Consider the following 20,076-nt stretch of genomic DNA (forward strand, 5'->3'; position numbering starts at 1 on the left):
AATTTTTAAAAAATACTCTTGGGCTTCCCTGGTGGCGCAGTGGTTGAGAGCCCGCCTGCCGATGCAGGGGACACGGGTTCGTGCCTCGGTCAGGGAAGATCCCACACGCCATGGAGTGGCTGGGCCCGTGAGCCATGGCAGCTGAGCCTGCACGTCCAGAGCCTGTGCTCCGCAACGGGAGAGGCCACAACAGTGAGAGTCCTGCGTACTGCAAAAAAAAATAATAATAAATTAAATTAAATTAAAATAAAAAATAAAAATAAAAATACTCTTTTCCATTATGGTTTATCCCAGGAGATTGGGTATAGTTCCCTGTGCTCTACAGTAGGACCTTGTTTTATATCCATTCTAAATGTAATAGTTTGCATCTACTAACCCCAAACTCCCAGTCCATCCATCTCTCCCACCCCTCCCCCTTGGCAACCACAAGTCTGATCTCTATGTCCGCGAGTCTATTTCTCTTTTGTAGATAGGTTCATTTGTGCCATTTTTATTTTTTTATTTTTTTATTATTTTTGTTTGTTTTGTTTGTTTTTGCGGTACGCGGGCCTCTCACTGTTGTGGCCTCTCCCGTTGCGGAGCACAGGCTCCGGACGCGCAGGCCAACCGGCCATGGCTCACGGGCCCAGCCGCTCCACGGCATGTGGGATCTTCCCGGACCGGGGCACGAACCCGTGTCCCCTGCATCGGCAGGCGGACTCTCAACCACTGCACCACCAGGGAAGCCCCATTTGTGCCATTTTTAGATTCCACAGATAAGTTATAGCATATGGTATTTGTCTTTCTCTTTCTGACTTACTTCACTTAATATGATAATCTCTGGGTCCACCCATGTTGCTGCAAATGGCATTATGTCATTCATTTTTATGACTGAGTAGTATTCCATTGTATATATGTACCACATCTTTATCCGTTCATCTGCCGATGGACATTTAGGTTGTTTCCATGTCTTGGCTATTGTGAATAGTGCTGCTATGAACATAAGGATGCATGTATCTTTTTGAATTACAATTTTGTCTGGGTATATGCCCATGAGTGGGATTGCTGGGTCATATAGTAGCTCTATTTTTAGTTTTCTGAGGAACCTCCATACTGTTTTCCATAGTGGCTGCACCAACTAACATTCCCTCCAACAGTGCGGGAGGGTTCCATTTTCTCCACACTCTCTCCGGCATTTGTTATTTGTAGACTTTTTTTTTTTTTTTTTAGACTTTTTGATGATGGTCATTCTGACCGGTGATAGGTGGTACCTCATTGTAGTTTGGATTTGCATTGCTCTAATAATTAGTGATGTTGAGCAGATTTTCATGTGCCTACTGACCATCTGTATGTCTTCTTTGGAGAAATGTCTATTAAGATCTTCTGCCCATTTTTTGATTGGGTTGGGTGTTTTGTTGTTGTTGAGCTGTATGAGCTGTTTGTATATTTTGGAGATTAAGCCCATGTCAGTCACATCATTTGCAAATATTTTTTTCCATTCCATTGGTTGTCTTTTCTTTTTTTTTTTTCTTTTTTCTTTTGTGGTTTCCTTTGTTGTGCAAAAGCTTGTAAGTTTGATTAGGTCCCATTTGTTTATTTTTGTTTTTATTTCTATTGCCTTGGGAGACTGACCTAAGAACACATTGGTACGATTTATGTCAGAGAATGTTTTGCCTATGCTTTCTTCTAGGAGTTTTTTTTTTTTTAAATAAAGCCTCTTGTGATTTCTTTTTTTTTAAATTTATTTATTTATTTATTTATGGCTGTGTTGGGTCTTTGTTTCTGTGAGAGGGCTTTCTCTAGTTGCAGCAAGTGGGGGCCACTCTTCATCGCGGTGCGTGGGCCTCTCACTATCGCAACCTCTCTTGTTGCGGAGCACAGGCTCCAGACGCACAGGCTCAGTAATTGTGGCTCACGGGACGGGACGAGTTGCTCCGCGGCATGTGGGATCTTCCTAGATCAGGGCTTGAACCCGTGTTCCCTGCATTGGCAGGCAGATTCTCAACCACTGCGCTGCCAAGGAAGCCCTCTTCTAGGAGTTTTATGGTGTCCTGTCTTATGTTTAAGTCTGTAAGCCGTTAGGGTTTATTTCTGTGCATGGTGTGAGGGTGTGTTGTAACTTCATTGATTTACAGACAGCCGTCCAGCTTCCCAGCAGCACTTGTTGAAGAGACGGACCTCCTTTTGAGGCACCGCCCCGGTTCTGCACCCTGGCTTGCACGGACATGGGGACAGTAGAGCCCACAGGTGTGCCACCAACACCTCAGCCCGATTTGTCTCTTTAAACAGCTCAGCAGCACCCCCGGTCTCCAACTCATTTTTCTGCCTCCCCTTCCTCCTTTTTTATGGGGGCGGGGAGGGGAGGGAAGGTGTCTGTGGTCCAGATAATGCCTCTCATTGCCAGGAGAGGGCAGCAGTCACCTCCCCTTCCCACAGGTGCACCCTCAGCTCGATCTAGGATTGCGTCACTTTTCCAATGGCCACTGAGTGCCCACTAGGTGCCAGGCTCTGCGCTGGGCGCTGGGGATGCCAAGCTGACTCCCGTCTCTGGAGGAATCTGTGGTCTAAAAGAGTGAGTCAGGGCCTCCCTGGTGGCGCAGTGGTTGAGAGTCCGCCTGCCGATGCAGGGAATACGGGTTCGTGCCCCGGTCTGGGAGGATCCCATATGCCGCGGAGCGGCTGGGCCCGTGAGCCATGGCCGCTGAGCCTGCGCGTCCGGAGCCTGTGCTCCGCAACGGGAGAGGCCACGGCAGTGAGAGGCCCGCGTACCACAAAAAAAAAAAAAAAAAAAAAAAAAAAAAGAGTGAGTCAGCCACAGAAACACGCGAAGCGCCAAACAGTGGGGTGAGGCGCTCAGGCAGAAGGCTCCCCCGGGAACTGCGGACTCCCAAGGAGGGGGGGTGAGAGAAGGGGTCCCAGGAGAAGCCTCATAGGAGAAGATGCTTGAATGGAGTGTTGCAAGAGGATAGTTTTTTTTTGTTTGTTTGTTTGTTTTTTTTTTTCTTTTTGCGGTATGCGGGCCTCTCACTGTTGTGGCCTCTCCCGTTGCGGAGCACAGGCTCCGGACGCGCCGGCCCAGCGGCCGTGGCTCACGGGCCCAGCCGCTCCGCGGCATATGGGATCCTCCCAGACCGGGGCACGAACCCGTATCCCCTGCATCGGCAGGCGGACTCTCAACCACTGCGCCACCAGGGAGGCCCGAGGATAGTTTTTTTTGCAGGGTACACGGCCAGGAAGGGCATCCCAGGAAGCGGAACTGAAACCGCAGGACTCAGATGGGATTTCAACCCATGGGCCAGGACTCCAACCCAGCCAAGACTCAGACTGGGACTTGAATCCACTGTCTTTTAATTGAAATCGCATACCTGGTCTCAGGGCTTAACGAAGCTCAGGTTCTCACGGCAGAAAGAATTCAGTGAGAGACAAAGTGGTGGGTAAGGAGTGGATTTATTTAGAGAGATACACATTCCATAGACAGAATGTGGTCCATCTCAAAAGGCAAGACTGGCCCTGGGAAAAACACAGTCTACAGAGTGTGAGCCACCTCAGAAGGCGAGAGACCCTGAAGTATGGGGTGGGTAGTTTTTATGGGCTGGGTAATTTCATAGGCTAAAGAGTGGGAGGATTATTCCACCTATTTTGGGGAAGAGGTGGGGATTTCCAAGAATTGGGCCACCGCCCACTTTTTGGCCATTTATGGTTGGCCTCAGAACTGTCATGGTGCTGGTGGGCGTGTCTTTTAGTTGCCATTGTGTTACAATGCGCGTATAATGAGGCTCAAGGTCCACTGGAAGTCTGATCTTCTGCCATCTTGGGCCTAATCAGTTCTAACCAGTTTATGTCCTAACCTCAATGGCTGTGTCATTCTTTTAAAGGTTGTGCCCTGCCCCCTTCCCTCCTGTTTCAGAACCAGGTGAACCTGACCCTATATGGCCAGCTTAGCTCGAACAGAGGGTGCGGGGGAGGGTCAGGAAGACTCGGAAACTGGGACCATGAAGGGGTCCCTGGCTGCCGTGTCGAGGAGCCTGGGCCAGAGTCGTGGCGGAAACAGGAAGCCATCACAGGGGTTTAACCAGGAAAGTAACACAATCAGATAAGCACTTTTTAAAAAAGTCCAAGCTTGGGACTTCCCTGGTGGCCCAGTGGTTAAGACTCCATGCTTAAAAAAAAAAAAAAAGGAGATAAAAGCACCTGTGGGGAAGGGTTGAGGATGGAGGGAAGTTGGCATAGTGGGGAGGCCTTCCACAGCCCTGGTGGAGGGTCTGAGAGGGGTGGAGGCGGAGGGGTAGGTCAGGGAGAGGAGGCACAGAGCAGGGAGACCACTCACTCATTCATTCGTCCCATTTAATGACTATGGACTGAGCACCTGCTCCAGGCCAGCAGCACAGCAGTGACCAAGATGGGCAAGCCTCCTGAGCTCAGGGGACTTAACTTTTTTCTTGGCCTTGCTGCCAAGCTTCCGGGATCTTAGTTCCCTGACCAGGGATTGAACCCGGGCCCACGGCAGTGAAAGCACCGAGTCCTAATCACTAGACCACCAGAGAAGTCCCTGGGACTTAACATTTTAGTGGGAGGAGACATACAGTAAACAAATACGATCATTTCAGACAGCGGTAAGTGCTACGCAGAAGGGAAAACAGGAGAATGTAATAGATTGTCGGGGACCAGGGTAAACCTCTCAAGAGGTGACATTGACATGTGAGCTGACCGGGAGGTGAGCACCCCTGCTTGGGAGAGGACACGGTCAGAGCAGAGGCAAGAGGGTGTGGGGAAGTGTGGATGCCTGGAGGGTGGCGAGCAAGGACAGTGGCTGGGGGCCAGATGGATTCACCGCTCACAAGATAAGGCAGGGACTCAGTCCACCAGGCCTCCAGTGGGTGGATGGACCCTCAGGCCTGGAGGAGCTGTCCGTCTGGAGGATCCTTCTTAGTCTTTGACAGGTGAGGCTCGGGTTTCTGGAAGGAGCTGGAGCTGGTCTGTGTCTGGATCGGTCGGTCACTTAGGCTCTGGGAAGAGGCTCCAAACTCCAGGGCAGCAGTTGGTAAACTACAGCCCGGAAGGCCGAGTCCTGTATTCTGAGAACACAGCCGAGCTGCTTCATTTATGTATTGTCAATGGTTGCTTTATCAAGATGGACAGTTGCAACAGAGACCACATGGCCTGCAAAGTCTGAAACGTTTCCCCTCTCTGTGGAAAAGGTTTGGGAAGCCCTGCTCTATGCTGTGGCAGGCAGTTTTCTGGGACGTGGTTCAGGCCTGGCCTGGTCTGTATGTGCTGAAAAGGTAAGGCTGTGCTCCGAAGCCACATATCCAAAAGCTAACGTCCATCTCAGGTGCTGGAAATCTGCTTGGTCATGTGTGTGTGGTAATGCACCATGACCGTGGACTTCTGGTTCCCGTGGTCACGTGAGCGTCTCTTAGCTTTTCTTGATCTACAGCTTTCTGCTTTCATCTCTCTTTTTTTTCTTCCTCGCAATTTATTTATTGAAGAAACTGGGTTGTTTCCCCATATGTTGGGTTTTGCTAATTATATCATGAAGTTTCACATGTGCCTCTGTTCTCTACTAATTTACTGTAAATTAGTAGTTTGATCTAAAGGCTTGATCGGCTTTAGGTTAGATGGGGAGGGGGCAACAAAGATTATGCTAGATTCTTCCAACAGGAGGTAAGTAATGTCTGGGCTGGCTTTTAGTGTGTGTGTGATGTTAGTAGCTGTTAATTAATTATGGATTGAAAATGGTATTATTACTGTATCATTCCTTCTTCATTTACTAGTTGGCATACTTCTCTAAAGAGATACTGCCCCTTATATAAGCTATTTTGTTACCCCGTGGTACAATTATATAGAAAAGACTGGATAATTGCTTGATTTGTTCTTTTTATTTACCATTTTTCAAATGAGGAGTTGTTTCGTATCCTTCAATGGCAACCACTTTTTTCTTTTTTTTTTTTTTTGGCTGCACTGGGTCTTTGTTGCTGCGCACAGGCTTTCTCCATTTGCACTGAGTGGGGGCTACTCTTCGTTGCAGTGAGCGTGCTTCTCATTGTAGTGCCTTCTCTTGTTGTGGAGCACGGGTTCTAGGCACGCGGGTTGTGTAGTTGTGGCACACAGGCTTAGTTGCTCCGCGGCAAGTGGGACCTTCCTGGACCAGGGTTCGAACCTGTGTCCCCTGCATTGGCAGGCGGATTCTTAACCACTGCGCCACCAGGGAAGTCCCCAACCACTTTTTTTTTTAACATCTTTATTGGAGTATAATTGCTTTACAGTGTTGTGTTTCTGCTGTATAACAAAATGAGTCAGCTATATGTATACATATATCCCCTCCCTCCTGGAATCTTGGTGTGGGCTTTGCTTTTTCGGGTTTTTTTGAATTTAGTGTGAAATTTATGAAGGCACTATTGGTATCAGTAAAATTATATAAATGGTATTTAATTTAGTTCTGGCCCCCAAGTCTTTGTCTTTTTCTTCTTCTTCTCCTCCTCCTCCTCTTCCTTCATCTTCCTTTTCTTTCTTTCTTTCTTTTTTTTTTCCTTTGTATAGATTAAAGTTAACTCCTTTCCAGGCTTGGAGATGAGCTGAACCCACTCAGTGCAAGCATCCTGCAATCCTCCCTTCCCATCGTATTCCTGAGACACCGGTGATGTGTTCTTGCCTAATGAAAGTGAATCCATAGTTTGGCATTGGTACTGCTACTTCTTCTCTGCTACTTTGTTCTTATACTGTGATTTGTTTTAAAACCCTTTTGCATTATTAGACATTATTTGCAATTATAAAGATAAAAAGAAACATTTCAAGCTTATTTGACCTCTTTGAAATGATCACATCTTCTTCCTCCAAATTCTTTTGGATCCACAGCAGCATCTCATGTTGTTTCTACCCTATCCTGGTTGACTGTTCCTTTTCAATCTCACTTATGAAGTCCTCTGGCTCTGCTTCTGCTTTACTCATTTTAAAAATAAATTATTTATTTTTGGTATAGGTACTATTTCCATATATTGCTGACCTTGGAGGGTCTCCTGGGGCAGTGGGGGGGCGGCAGCTGTGGCTCTCTCTGGGGTCGTAAAAGCTGGTGGCGGACATATCGGGGAGTATTCATCTGAGTAAACTCTTCCTGCTGGTCTTGGAGGGTCCCCTGGGGAGGCGGAGGGCGGCCAAGGCTCTCTCTGGGGTCACTAAAGCTGGTGTCAGAAATATCAGGCAGTGTTCACCCACCCAAACTCCTGTTGCAGGCAAACATCCTGCTGGGCAAGTAGCACCCTGGGTGTGGTTTAAATTGCTTTTCTTTTTTTATGCAGACCTTGCGATATGCTATCATTTTTATATATTATTGCTGGACTTAGTTTTCTATTTTTAATTTTTTTTTTTTTGCTGTACGCGGGCCTCTCACTGCTGTGGCCTCTCCCGTTGTGGAGCACAGGCTCCGGACACGCAGGCTCAGAGGCCATGGCTCAAGGGCCCAGCCGCTCCGAGGCATGTGGGATCTTCCTGGACCGGGGCATGAACCCCGTGTCCCCTGCATCGGCAGGCAGACTCTCAACCACTGCACCACCAGGGAAGCCCCCTCTTAATTTTTTTAACTGTGCATTTGGATGCCTAGAGTAAAGGCAATGTTTCCCATCCTCCCTGCAGCTGGTGTGTAACCATGTTCTGACCAAGTGGGCGTAAGGGAAGGTGGCCTGTCTGACTTTCTAAGAAGTGCTCTGGTAGGACAGGTGCACCCACTTTTTCCTGCCTGGCTTCCTGGTGGCTAGAATGTGGACATGGTGCTGGAACTAAGCAGGTCCTGGACTGTCAGGAGGAAGTGGCATATTGATGATGGCTGAGCAAAAAGATGGAAAGAACCCAGGTCAGTTATGATAGCAGAGCTGCTCACCAGCTTGGATAACCTACCTTCAGACTCTGTCTGTTGGGGGAAGGGGGGTAGAGGTAAAATTTTATCTATTTTAACCAATGTTATTTGAGTTTTCTGACACAGGCAAACCCAAACCTGATGGATTTACTTAGTCTTTCAACATTGCTGCAGGATAAAAGAGGTAATGAACATAAAAGTGCTGAGCAGGGACTTCCCTGGTGGAGCAGTAGTTAATAATCCGCCTGCCAATGCAGGGGTCACGGGTTCAAGCCCTGGTCCGGGAAGATCCCACATGCCGCAGAGCAACTAAGCCTGTGCGCCACAACCACTGAGCCTGTGCTCTAGAGCCCCCAAGCCACAACTACTGAGCCCGCATGCCACAACTACTGAAGCCCACGTGCCTAGAGCCTATGCTCCACAACAAGAGAAGCCACCGCAATGAGAAGCCTGTGCACCACAACAAAGAGTAGCCCCCACTCGCTGCAACTAGAGAAAGCCTGCATGCGGCAACGAAGACCCAATGCAGCCAAAAATAAATATAAATAAAAAAATATAAAAAAATTGTTTTAATTGTGGTAAAATTCACACAACATACAATTTACCATATTAACCATTTTTAAGTGTACAGTTGAGTAGCATTAAGTACATTCGTGTAGTTGTGGAAACAACCTCCAGAACTCTCTTCCTTTTACAAAACTAAAACTCTATACCCATCAAAAAATAGCTCCCGGGCTTCTCTGGTGGCGCAGTAGTTGAGAATCTGCCTGACAATGCAGGGGACATGGGTTCGAGCCCTGGTCTGGGAAGATCCCACATGCTGCGGAGCAACTAGGCCCGTGAGCCACAACTACTGAGCCTGTGCGTCTGGAGCCTGTGCTCCGCAACAAGAGAGGCCATGATAGTGAGAGGCCCGTGCACCGTGATGAAGAGTGGCCCCCGCTTGCTGCAACTAGAGAAAGCCCTTGCACAGAAACGAAGACCCAACACAGCCAAAAATAAAAAATTAATTAAGTTAATTTAAAAATAAATAAATTAAAAAAACCAAAAACAGCTCCCAATTTCCCCCTTGAATCAGGCCCTGGCAACCACCATTCTACTTTCTGTCTATGAATCTGACTACTCTAAGTAACTCATATAATTGGAATCATACTTGTGACAGGCTTATTTCACTTAACATAATGTGATGGTTATTTTTATGGTGCCCAAATATTTGGTCAAACATTAATCAGGATATTTCTGTGAGGGTGTTTTTTAGATGGGGTTGACATTTATGCCAGTGGACTTTGAGTAGAGCAGATTACTCTCCGTAATGTGGGTGAGCCTCTTCTAATCAGGTGAAGGCCTTAATAGAACAAAGACTGATATCCCCAGGGCAAGAAGAGATTCTGCCAGTAGATAACCTTTGTCCTTGAACTGCCATTGTTCTCTGAGTCTCCAGGGTGCCAGCTCTGGTGCAATTCTCCTTCAGATTTTGGACTTACCAAGCTTCCATAATTGTATGAGCCAATTCCTTAAAATAAATATCTGTATGGATACATCCTGTTGGTTCTGTTTCTTTGGAGAACCCTGACTAACACATATAATGCCTTCAAGGTTCATCTGTGTTGTAGCATGTGTCAGAATTTCCCTCTATTTTAAGGCTGAATAATATTCCACTGCATGGAGATACCACATTTTGTTTACCCATTCATTTGTTGATGGACACTTGAGTGGCTTCCACCTTTTGGCTACTGCAAATAATGTGGCCATGGACATAGGTGCACAAATATCTGTTTGAGTCCCTACTTTCACTTCTTTTGGGTATATACCTGGAAGTAGAATTGCTGGATATGGTAATTCTATTTTTAATTTTTTGAGGAAGTGCCATACTGTTTCCATAGTGGCTGTACCAATTTACTTTTCCACCAACAGTGCACAAGAGTTTCCTTTTCTCCACAGACTTGCCAACACTTATTGTTTTCTGTTTTTTTAATAGCATCCATCCTAATGGGTGTGAAATGGTATCTCACTGTGGTTTTGATTTACATTTCCCTAAGATTAATGATGTTGAGCATTTTTTCATGTGCTTGTTGACCATTTATATGTCTTTCTTGGAGAAATACCTATTCAGGTCTTTTGCCCATTTTTAAAATGGGATTGTCTGCCTTTTTGTTGTTCAGTTGTAGAAGTACTTTCTATATACTAGATATTAGCCTTTTGTCAGATACATGATTTGCAAATATTTTCTCCTATTCTGTAGATTGTCTTTTCACTCTGTTGATTGTGTCTTTTGATGCACAGAAGTTTTAAATTTTGTTGTAGTCCAACTTATTTTTACTTTTGCTGCCTTTGTGTTTGGTATCATCCAAGAAATCATTGCCAAATCCAATGTCATGAAGTTATTCCCTTATTTTTCCTTCTAAGACTTTTATAGTTTAGCTGTTAAGCTTAAATCCATTTTGAGTTAATTTTTATGTGTGGTGTATGGTAAGGGCCCAACTTCATTCTTTTGCATGTGGATGCTGCCTGTTTTCATTTTTCTCTTTTTTTAACTACTCATTCCTTCAGAAATATTACTACTTACTATGGCTTTAGGGGTGATCAAATCCATATATCCAGTTCCTACTTCTGTCTGAACTCTAGTCCCCCATTTTCAAACACCACTGAATACCTCATCGAGACAGTGAAAGTGGGGCACTTGAAAGTTAAGTTTGACAGATTAGTTCAACCTATTATGTGAGGAAACAGACTGTATCCCACACCCACTAGAATGTGGCTTAATGAGCAAAATTAATCTAACTAGATATATACTGAACACAGTTATCCAAGAAACTAGGATTCAGAGAAACAAGTGTGATTAGGGTGCATCTTGCACTATTCCAGGGAGAGGCACATGGGGTCTGAGGATGGGAGCAAGCTGGTCTCTAGAAAAGTGTTTTCTCTTATAGGACAGGCACAGTTCATGGGACTTGCCCAGTGCGTAGATAATGCATCTCACTCAAATTCCTATGTTTTCCTTTTTCTGACTTAACGGTCACCAAGCAATCTTCCAGTTCACATTGGCCTCCCAAATAGGAAGAGAAAAATTAGCTTATGCTCACCGGAAATGACTCCTTTATAAATAAATCCTTTAAAAATGAATTAGCGTGAATGTAAATTTTGTGATCCTGCATTTGTAATGAGCCTGATACTTTCTGAGCTTACTAAGATAATTCAGCTTCTGGACTGATGCTCAGTTAATATATATTGAATGAATGAATGCCAAGGCCAGGCTATACCCTGGAATAAGATGCCTTTGAGAGGTCCTGGTCCTGCCCGTACATGGATGACCCCCTCCCCCCCGACACAAACAAATACACTACGGTGTGCGCCATCAAACTGCATAACTTTAAATATCTCAGAAACTGAATATTCATGCTCCTCCTCAAAATATCACTCCTGGCCTCCTTATTTCTGCTCTTCCAATTGCCAAAGGCCAAAATGTAAAAATTTACACAGTCAGGACCCAACTTTACTTTTATTTTATTAAATTTATTTATTTATTGTTAGGTTTATATCACAACTATTTCTAAAGGGGAGCTAAGGAAATATAATAAAAGCATAGAGAAACTAAAACTAAACCCAATTAGTAATAGTTTGGGGGGGGAGGGATAAATTAGGACATTGGGATTAACATAAACACACTACTATATATAAAACAGATAATCAACAAGGACCTACTGTAGAGCACAGGGAAGCCTACTTAATACTCTGTAGTAACCTAAATGGGAAAAGAATCTGAAAAAGGATAGATATATGTATATGTATAACTGAATCACTTTGCTGTACCCCTGAAACGAACACATTGTAAATCAACTATACTCCAATATAAAATAAAAATCAAACAAACCAAAATATTAGTAATAGCTAACCTTTGTTGAGCTTTTATAATGTGGCATGCACGGTGCCAAGCCCTTTATGTTACCCAGATGATCTCGTTTCTTTCACAAGAATCCTATAAGGTGGGTCCTGTTATTATCTCCATTTCCTAAGTGAGGCTCAGAGAGTTAAAACAAGGCCACCCAGCTGGTTAATAGTGGAGTCGGGATCTGAATCCAGGTGGTCTGATTTTACTAGGGCCTGTACTTAAAATTAGCCAGGAGCAATGAGAACAGAAAAAAAAGTATCAAAAAATGCTTTCCACTGAAATGTTAAAACGATGCACAACACGTAGCTGAGATTACTAGCAGCGAAGGCAAAGAGGAATCCATAATGGGTTTAAAGAGCTCTCACGGCCAAGTTATAGAAAGCATATTGAAACATAAGTAGAAAAACTTTTCTCCCTGGCCTTGAGTTCTGAGAGGAGTTTGTTAAGAAGGTGTTTGAGTTCATTCAATAAACGCCATTAGCAAGAAATGCAGAGGTGGTCCACCTGGGGCTAACTTCTGATTTTACCTTTGGGACAAAGCCCAAGGCCATATGTTAGGAGTGTCATTCTCTAAATATAAACCCTTGGGGTGAGGATGAGGGGAGGATAGGGGGACATAGTCTGGGTTTACATCCTGGTTTAACCGCATCCATCACCCATTCCCATCGCTACTCTAGCGGTCCAAGTCCCTGTTGCATTGTCTGGTTTACTGCATAACCTGACTTGTTCACTTGCTTCTGGTCTCTCCCCTGCCAACATTCTTCACACTGCTTCTGGCTTATTATTTCCAAGGCATTGATTTTGCAATTTCACTCATCTGTTCAAAAACCATTTCAGTGATGATGTGCAAATTGCTTATAAGATAAAGTCTAAACGTATTAGCTTACTGTTTAAAGTCTTCTACATCCAGACCCCAAGTCTTATCACCTTCTATTCCTCCAATGGTGCGTCTTAAATTAGGGATTTCATACCCTAGGGGAGAGAGAGAGAGAGAGAGAGAGAGAGAGAGAGAGAGTGTGTGTGTGTGTGTGTGTGTGTGTGTGTGTGTGTGTGTAGAGCGGGGAGGGGGAACTCTGAAGAAATAGACCCAAGTCCAATGCATCTTCTTGAAGTGTCAAGTTTACCAGATGAAACTTACTTTAAAACACCTTTTTAAATGCTAAAACAAATAGTGGTTGTAGAGTAAATGCAACATTTACATGAACTTAAAACTGAGGCGTCAGAGACCTTTTCAGGATTTTGGTGGGCCACCTTCCAAGACCCTGAAGTGTATTAGTTCTTTGCCCTTTTCAAACTACCCCAGTCACTGATAGTTGGAAGTACTGACAAAAATACCGACTCTGGAACCATCCTTTTGTAAATTCCCACCCCCAGGTTTTTACACAGCTTGTAACACTGGCTCCTTTCCTGGAAGGTCTTTCCTTTAAGCCCCAGAAACTGTCCAGAATGTTTCTTGATCCTGCTGGGAAAGTCACACCAATTACCAAGGTCATTCCCAGGGAGCACTTAGCATAAAATGCCCCCAGTTGTAATTTCATAGACCCATCCTGTGATATTGTGATAATAGTTATATTTTTGGTCTTAGTCCCGGATCCTAGCAGAGCTCCTAAAACCCTAGAAACTTCTTAAGTGAAGAAAGCGATAGAGGTGTCTCTTGTTATGTTAATGACGTGATTTTTGGAAAGCCCCTAGGTAATGAGCCTAAGGATGGGGGCTGGTTGCCAGGGGAACCAACTGAGTGATTGGAGGGGAGAAGGGCTGGAGGCTGAATTCAATCACCAATGACCGATGATTGAATCCACCTTTGCCTATATAATGAAGCCTCCATTAAATACGCGGAAGGATGAGGTTTGGAGAGCTTCCGGGTTGGTGGGCGTGCGGAGGTGCGGGGAGTGGAAGCTCTGTGCTCCCTGCCACACACTTGTCCTGTGCATCTCTTCATCCTGCTGCCCCTGAGTTATATCCTTTTACATAAACTGGTGATCTAGTAAGTAAAATGCTTTCCTCAGTTCTGTCGACTGAAGAAAAAAAGTGCAATGTGAGAGTTGTGCGTTAAGTTTTATTGGGGGAAAATGAGGACTATAGCTTGGGAAACAGCACTTCGGATAGCTCTGAGGAGCTGCTCCAGAGAGGTGCGGCGGGGAAGGTGAGTGTTATATATGATTTTGGTGAAGGGGGGACGTGCAGTCAAGCACACATGTTGGCAGAGCCTGGCTGCTAGTCAGGAGGAGGCGATGTCCCCGTTGATGACTTTAGTGCTTTTCTAGATATGAGGAGATGCAAGAATTGGGCTCATAAAATCTTCTCCTGAAAATATCTATCTAAAACCTGTTCTGCCAGTTTTTCCCAGAGCACAGAGGGCCTCATTCCTGATCTCTGCCCTGAACTCCTTTCAGGGGGCGTTGAAGGTCAGTAGCTGCAGCGGCTCATGATTTAATCCTTGTAGAGGGAGATGGCAAGTGCCAATTTGTAGCTGGCAATTCCGTCAGCTACTCTAGCGAGTTAATCAAACCCAAGGAGGAGGTCGTGGGAACCTCTGGACTTATAGCCAGTAGGTGAGCAGCACAGGTGACAACCTGGACTAGTGATTGGTGTCTCATATCGCAGTCATGTGGGACTGAGCCCCTAACGTGTGGGATCCCAGTTACCTCCAGATAAATAGTGTCAGAATTGGGTTACTGGGTGGTGTTGGAAAACACACACTGGATATGCCTTCAGAAAAGCTCACGGATCATGCAGTGCTATCCTCTGCTGGACAAAGGAGAACCCACGTCCAAGGAGGTAAAGGTGATGTGCTTTGACCCCGACCAGGTGTGCTCCTCCAAGCAGGGCTGGCACCCAGGAGCAACAATCCTAAACTTGGCTTCCAGAGTGCTTTCCCTCACCTGGTCCCAACCCTGCAGAGGTGGGCAGGGCAGGTACTGTCCAGATCAATATATTAAGGTCTGACAGGAGTGAGGACTATTAACCAAACCGAACTCCACACAGCAAAGTCAATTTCCTGACACTGGGCTGTGGTGAAAGAAAGTACAGCGTTTACTGCAGGGCCAAGAGAGGAGCTCAGCGGCTCATGCTCAAAAGACCTGAACTCCCCATGGCTTTCAGGGACGTGTTTTTAAAGGCAACCTTTGGGGTGAGCGCTGCAGGGGGCATGACTTTCTTCTGATTGGCCAGTGGTGAGGTAGCAGGGTGGTGTTTCAGGAATCTTGACCAGCGACCTTCTGGTTCCTAACCGTCTGGAGTCCACATGCCTGTGCTCAGCATGTAGTCACCATCCTCCACCTGGGGGAAGGTGTCTTAGTTTCTGCAGAAAAACTCAAACGTAAGTGTCAGATTGTTAGGTATATGCCTTGAGGAGGCACATACATAAGAGTTTATCCCTGAACTGTTGTTGTTACTTCTCTTGTTTAACTGCTTTCCTTTGTTTCTGCATTGCCTCATTTCCCTCATTAGTAACTACCTGTGCCTTCCCTTGGAACTTAGGGAAGCGTCGGAAGCTAAAGTCTTTTTCTTTTTTTTTAAAAATTATAATTTCTCTTTTTAAACTTATTTATTTTTGGCTGAGTTGGGTCTTCGTTGCTGTGCGCGGGCTTTCTCTAGTTGCGGGGAGCGGGGGCTACTCTTTGTTGCGGTGCGCGGGCTTCTCGTTGTGGAGCACAGGCTCTCGGCACACGGGCTTCAGTAGTTGTGGTGCAGGGGCTCAGTTGCTCCAAGGCATGTGGGATCTTCGCGGACCGGGGCTCGAACCCATGTCCCCTGCATTGACAGGCAGATTCTTGACCACTGCGCCACCAGGGAAGCCCCTAAAGTCTTTTTCTACGAACAAGAAACGGAGGACATAGAGGGGCTTTTGGGCGGGAGGGCCCTGCTCAGTTCCAATTACCCCATTTTTTTGTTGTTGTTGATACTTCTCAGTCCTGAGGGGAACAGGCACGGAATAAGAAAGGGAATAAAGTTTTGGACAGAGGTTAATCATAAACTGAGCAGACGAAACTGGTTTTACAGGGACTCAGTTTCGGGACCAGAATACAGGCTTCCTGAGTCAGCTACAGCACCTCGCCCCTCAGGTGTTGGATAAACACGGCCAACTTAAGCGACTGCTGAGCTCCCAGGATTATGGGCGCCAGCTAGCGGAGATGCAAACATTCCACAGCTGGCGCGCAGCAGGGGAGTAAGAACACCCAGTCACGACCACAGCCTCCGACGGCCCCTCCCTCCAGCGAGCCAGCCACGCAAGCGCAGTGACGCAAAAAGGGGAGGTCCAGCCCCAGCAAGACACGGAGTGCGCACGCGCAGCGAAATCGGCTGTGCAACGCAGGTCGCTCTTCCGGGTAATGCAGACCGAGGCCTGGACCAGCACGCCGCGCAAGCGCAGTGGCACAATAGGGGATCGGCCCCCGCCGAGCCCCGGAGCGCGCACGCGCACTAGCGCGGGGCGTGCATCGCGACGGGCTTCTCTCGGGGATGCCGACACCGGCGACCCGGGGTTTCAGGTTCAGTGGCGTCTGCTCGGACTCCTCGCCGGCCTGGTCTCGGTGGAGCAGCCCTCCCGCCGAGGAAGGTGAGCGCGGTGTCGAGGACGCGGAGCAAAATGAGAAAGGGCAGACTCCGGGGGAAATGCAAGGGGGCGGGCCGGGCCGGCGGCGGGAAAACGTCCCCGTGCTGGGGCGGGCTTGACATGTGATTGACAGGCAAGACACCAATGTAAGGGATGGGGAGGCCGCGGGGCGGGACCTGGCCGTGAGCCGCCGGCCGCGGGGCGGATCCGCCGGCCGTGCTAAGCGCGCGTTTCTTACGTTGTAGTACCTGCTGGTCCCTGCAGCGCTACTGAATGTGCCGTTACCTGTCCCCCGCAGGTGAGGAAACAGGCTCAGGGATGTGGACTTTAGCACGGATACAGCCGGGATCCCACATTGGGCAGTCTGACCCCAGAGCCCTCCTGCCGCTCGGGGGAACAAGGTGGAGCAGGAGGAGTGGGATGGCTGGAATGGACCAGCGTGTGGGAGGCAGTGCCGTGAAAAGTGGAGAGAAATGTTAGCCCAGTGTGAGAGCTCTGAGGGCGGAGCTGGGAGGGGGACAGAAGCAAGATGCGAATATGGGGTTGGGGCCAGCTCCTGATTCCCAACAGGTGCGCTGGAGCTGGGTCGTCTCCCAGGTGTGTGGCGTTAAAGCACGTTAGGAGGGAGACAGTAGGGTGGTACCTGGACATGGATGTCTCATCGGCTCAGGCTGCCATAACAAAGCGCCATAGACTGGGTGGCTTAAACAATAGAAACTTCTCTCTCCCAGTTCTAGAGGCTGGGAATTCAAGGCTACAGTTCTTATAAGGGTTTAGGACCCCACTCTTAGGGCTTCATTTAACCCTGATTACCTCCTTCATTTCATGTTCATTACTCCCTAAAAGCTCTGTCTGCAGATACAGCCTCACATTGGGGGTTAGGGCTTTAACGCATGAATTTGGAGGCGGGCTGGGGGGGGACACGATTCAGTCTGTAGCAATAGTTTGTACCCAGGCAAATAAGTGATCATCGAGGACTGAAGAAAATGAGCGCTTTCAGGACTAATGTGCCCCTGAGATGCTCTCACGTATCTTAGCCCATTTAATGAGCATGAGATTTGCCTTCGCTTTGGTGGGGAGATCTAGGGAGAACTCGGGTGGGAGCTCGTGTCCACGCAGCCAGCCTGAAGAGGTCGGGAAAAGTTCACCACACATCCTTAATAGCACTTAGTATATCCATGATTCATGCATTTTGCTAAACCCTTCTTTAACTTATGGTTTAGCTTGTGCTGCTCCTGGAATAATGAGATCCGTAATTACCACCCACGGAGAAGTGGAATAATAATTACTTTTGTTCTGTATTGTTTCGTGTTGTCATTCTAAAGTTTGGTAACCGAGTCTTTCCACCCTACTTACCCTGGTGGGAGGAAGATCAGAAATCTACAGCTTGGAGGCAGTTGTGCTTTCAAATCTTGGATTCAAGCCCTTGCTGAGTGACTGTGGGCAAGTCACTTAACCTTTCTAAGGTTCAGTTATTTTCAGCTGTAAAATAGAGCTAATAAAAATCCTGGCCACATGGGGTTGTGAGGTTATATGGAAGCAGTTTGAAACTTTAAGAACTGGCCCTTGGCCTAAATATTTAAGTCATAGACCTCCTCTCCCGACCCCTCTGAGGAGCAGAAACCCTCCCCAAGGCTCCCACCTCAAGCTGGCTATTCATTCATCAAATTGTTCCTGAATGCCTGCTGAGTGCCAGAGCACCTGTTCTGAATGCTGGGGGCAGGGAAGAACAAGACAGACAAGATTCCTCCTTTTATGCTATTTATATTCTAGTGGGGGAGGACAGTAAATAAGTTCGCAGAGTGCTAAGACCTATGAACAGAAGAAACAGTACTTCAGATTAATGAGATAAAAAAATGACTTAAGCCAAGTGGTGTGTGTGTGTTTGGAGGGGGGTGTTTGACCACTGGAGGGTGGCACATACAGGGAGAGGCCTGTCTGAGGAGCTGAGCCGAGTCCTAAACGTTGAGGACTCCAAGCAGGCTGGGACGGCAGGTGCGAGGCCCAGACTGATTGGATCAGGGTGGGGTCCTCACCCAGCCGTCTCTAGACTGCCCAGTGATCTGTCTTACAAGGAGAGGAGGGATGGGTCAGATTTTTCTCTTGGGATTTAGAACTACGAAACAAGAAAAGACTTCGCTTGGCAGTGGGAGCTGAAGCCACAGGTTGAGGGGGCTGCAGGCAGAGGTGGCGTGCAGGCTGACTTTGGGGTAAAGCAGAAGCTGCCAAGTGAGCAGAGGAAGCCGGGCAGGCTCCACCTGGCCCGTGATGATGGAGCAGGAGAATGGGAATCCGCAGGGCATCCGCGGGTGTTTACCGTTGGTGGGCTTCCTGGATCCATCTTGAAGCCTGAACCACTTTGCAGTTCTAGTCTTCAGGAAGTCCCACCCTGTCCGTGGCTTCTGTTCTTGGTTTTCCCAGATGGTCTGCATTCTCAATCTCTCAATATGTATCTTTTCAGTAAATCTCCCTTTTATTTATGCCAGTTCTCTTTTGCAGACACGTGAGTTGGACTAAAACAGAGCCATGTGGACCTGGGTTTGGATCCCTGGGTTTCCTCTCTGAACTGAGTCTTTGAAGAGTTACTTAATTTCTGTAAGCGTCAGGATCCAACGACCATCTGCTTACAGTGTTGTACAGATTAAACAAGACAGCAGAAGTGGAAGGGCCTGCGGAGCGTTGAACACAGGGCAGGTGCTCGGAGCTTGTTAGGGCCCTTCTCCTTTCCCTTCACGTTTTAGTGGGTTTCCGATTACGCACTTCCCTCTTGTATTGAATTGTCCTGGTTTGGGTTTTTGTGTGTGTGTGTGTGTGTGTGTTACGCGGGCCTCTCACTGTTGTGGCCTCTCCCGTTGCGGAGCACAGGCTCCGGATGTGCAGGCTCAGCGGCCATGGCTCACGGGCCCAGCCGCTCCGCGGCACGTGGGATCTTCCCGGACCGGGGCACGAGCCCGAGTCCCCTGCATCGGCAGGCGGACTCTCAACCACTGTGTCACCAGGGAAGCCCGGTCCTGGTTTTAGGTCATCCTTCTTATCGTTTATCCCTCCACCTCGGTCCTCGTTTTAACTGCCCCTAAAGTCTTAACTGGAAGAACATCATGCAACTCCCTTCTCTCATAAATGAATTGACATGGTCACTGGTCTTCCTGAGGCCAGTTATGTAGCAGAGGCATAAATGGGGTTTAGATTTATTCATATTTATACTGAGGTGAGCTGGGCCTGCTTAAATAGCTCAGAGCAGTGACTTCCAAAGACAGAGTGGGGCCCGGGTGGAAAATGGTGACTAAAGGAAGAAAAAGTGTGTCAAAGCTGTCTCAGAGAGGTCAGGGTCAGAAGAGGAGGAAAAAGGTGGAATAAATGTGGAGCAGAGACGTTTTCCTTAGACCTGGGCCTGCAGGGGCAGGGAAGTGCCGAGGCCTCAGTTCTGGGAAGCCCTTCCAGCCAGGGCTCAGCCGCCGTGCAGAGGGCCCTCCAGGCTGGGGCCCCAGGGAAGGCTCTTAGGGGGCGGCTCTGGTTTGTACTGGAAGTGGTGGCTGGGATGAATTAGATGCAAACGGAAGATGCCTGTTGGGTAGGGGTGGGTGTGTGACATGCAGAAAAGCTGTGCTCAGGATTCTCCGCCTGTGGGTCACGACCTCTTAGGTCTTCACAGCAGGGGCAAGAGAAGCAGTTTTGTCCTGCGATGTTGGGAGACATGGCTGGGAGATGTGGGAGAAGAAAAATTAATAACTGCAGAAGTAATTATGGGCTCTCCAAAAGAAATCTCCAGGCTCTCAGAAAGGTGTGCACGTGGGTAGAATG

At 47.5% G+C, this 20,076-nt stretch overlaps 1 protein-coding gene across 3 annotated transcripts in view; it reads left to right on the forward strand.

Moving 5' to 3' along the window:
• The first annotated feature begins 16,131 nt into the window (after positions 1 to 16,131).
• DDX11 (DEAD/H-box helicase 11) overlaps positions 16,132 to 20,076 on the forward strand; it is a 33,228-nt gene continuing 29,283 nt past the window's right edge. For 2 of the 3 annotated variants that reach the window (XM_082635582.1, XM_082635580.1), the window contains exon 1: positions 18,985 to 20,056. In XM_082635582.1, the coding sequence (XP_082491708.1) occupies positions 19,866 to 20,056 (191 nt within the window). In that variant the 5' untranslated portion in view covers positions 18,985 to 19,865. Of the gene's footprint in view, positions 16,279 to 18,984; positions 20,057 to 20,076 lie in introns of those variants that run through there. The other variant, XM_082635581.1, reaches the window with a different exon arrangement.

This window comes from Mesoplodon mirus (genome assembly GCF_964341445.2).
Source record: "Mesoplodon mirus genome assembly, chromosome: 11".
Lineage (NCBI taxonomy): Eukaryota > Metazoa > Chordata > Mammalia > Artiodactyla > Ziphiidae > Mesoplodon > Mesoplodon mirus.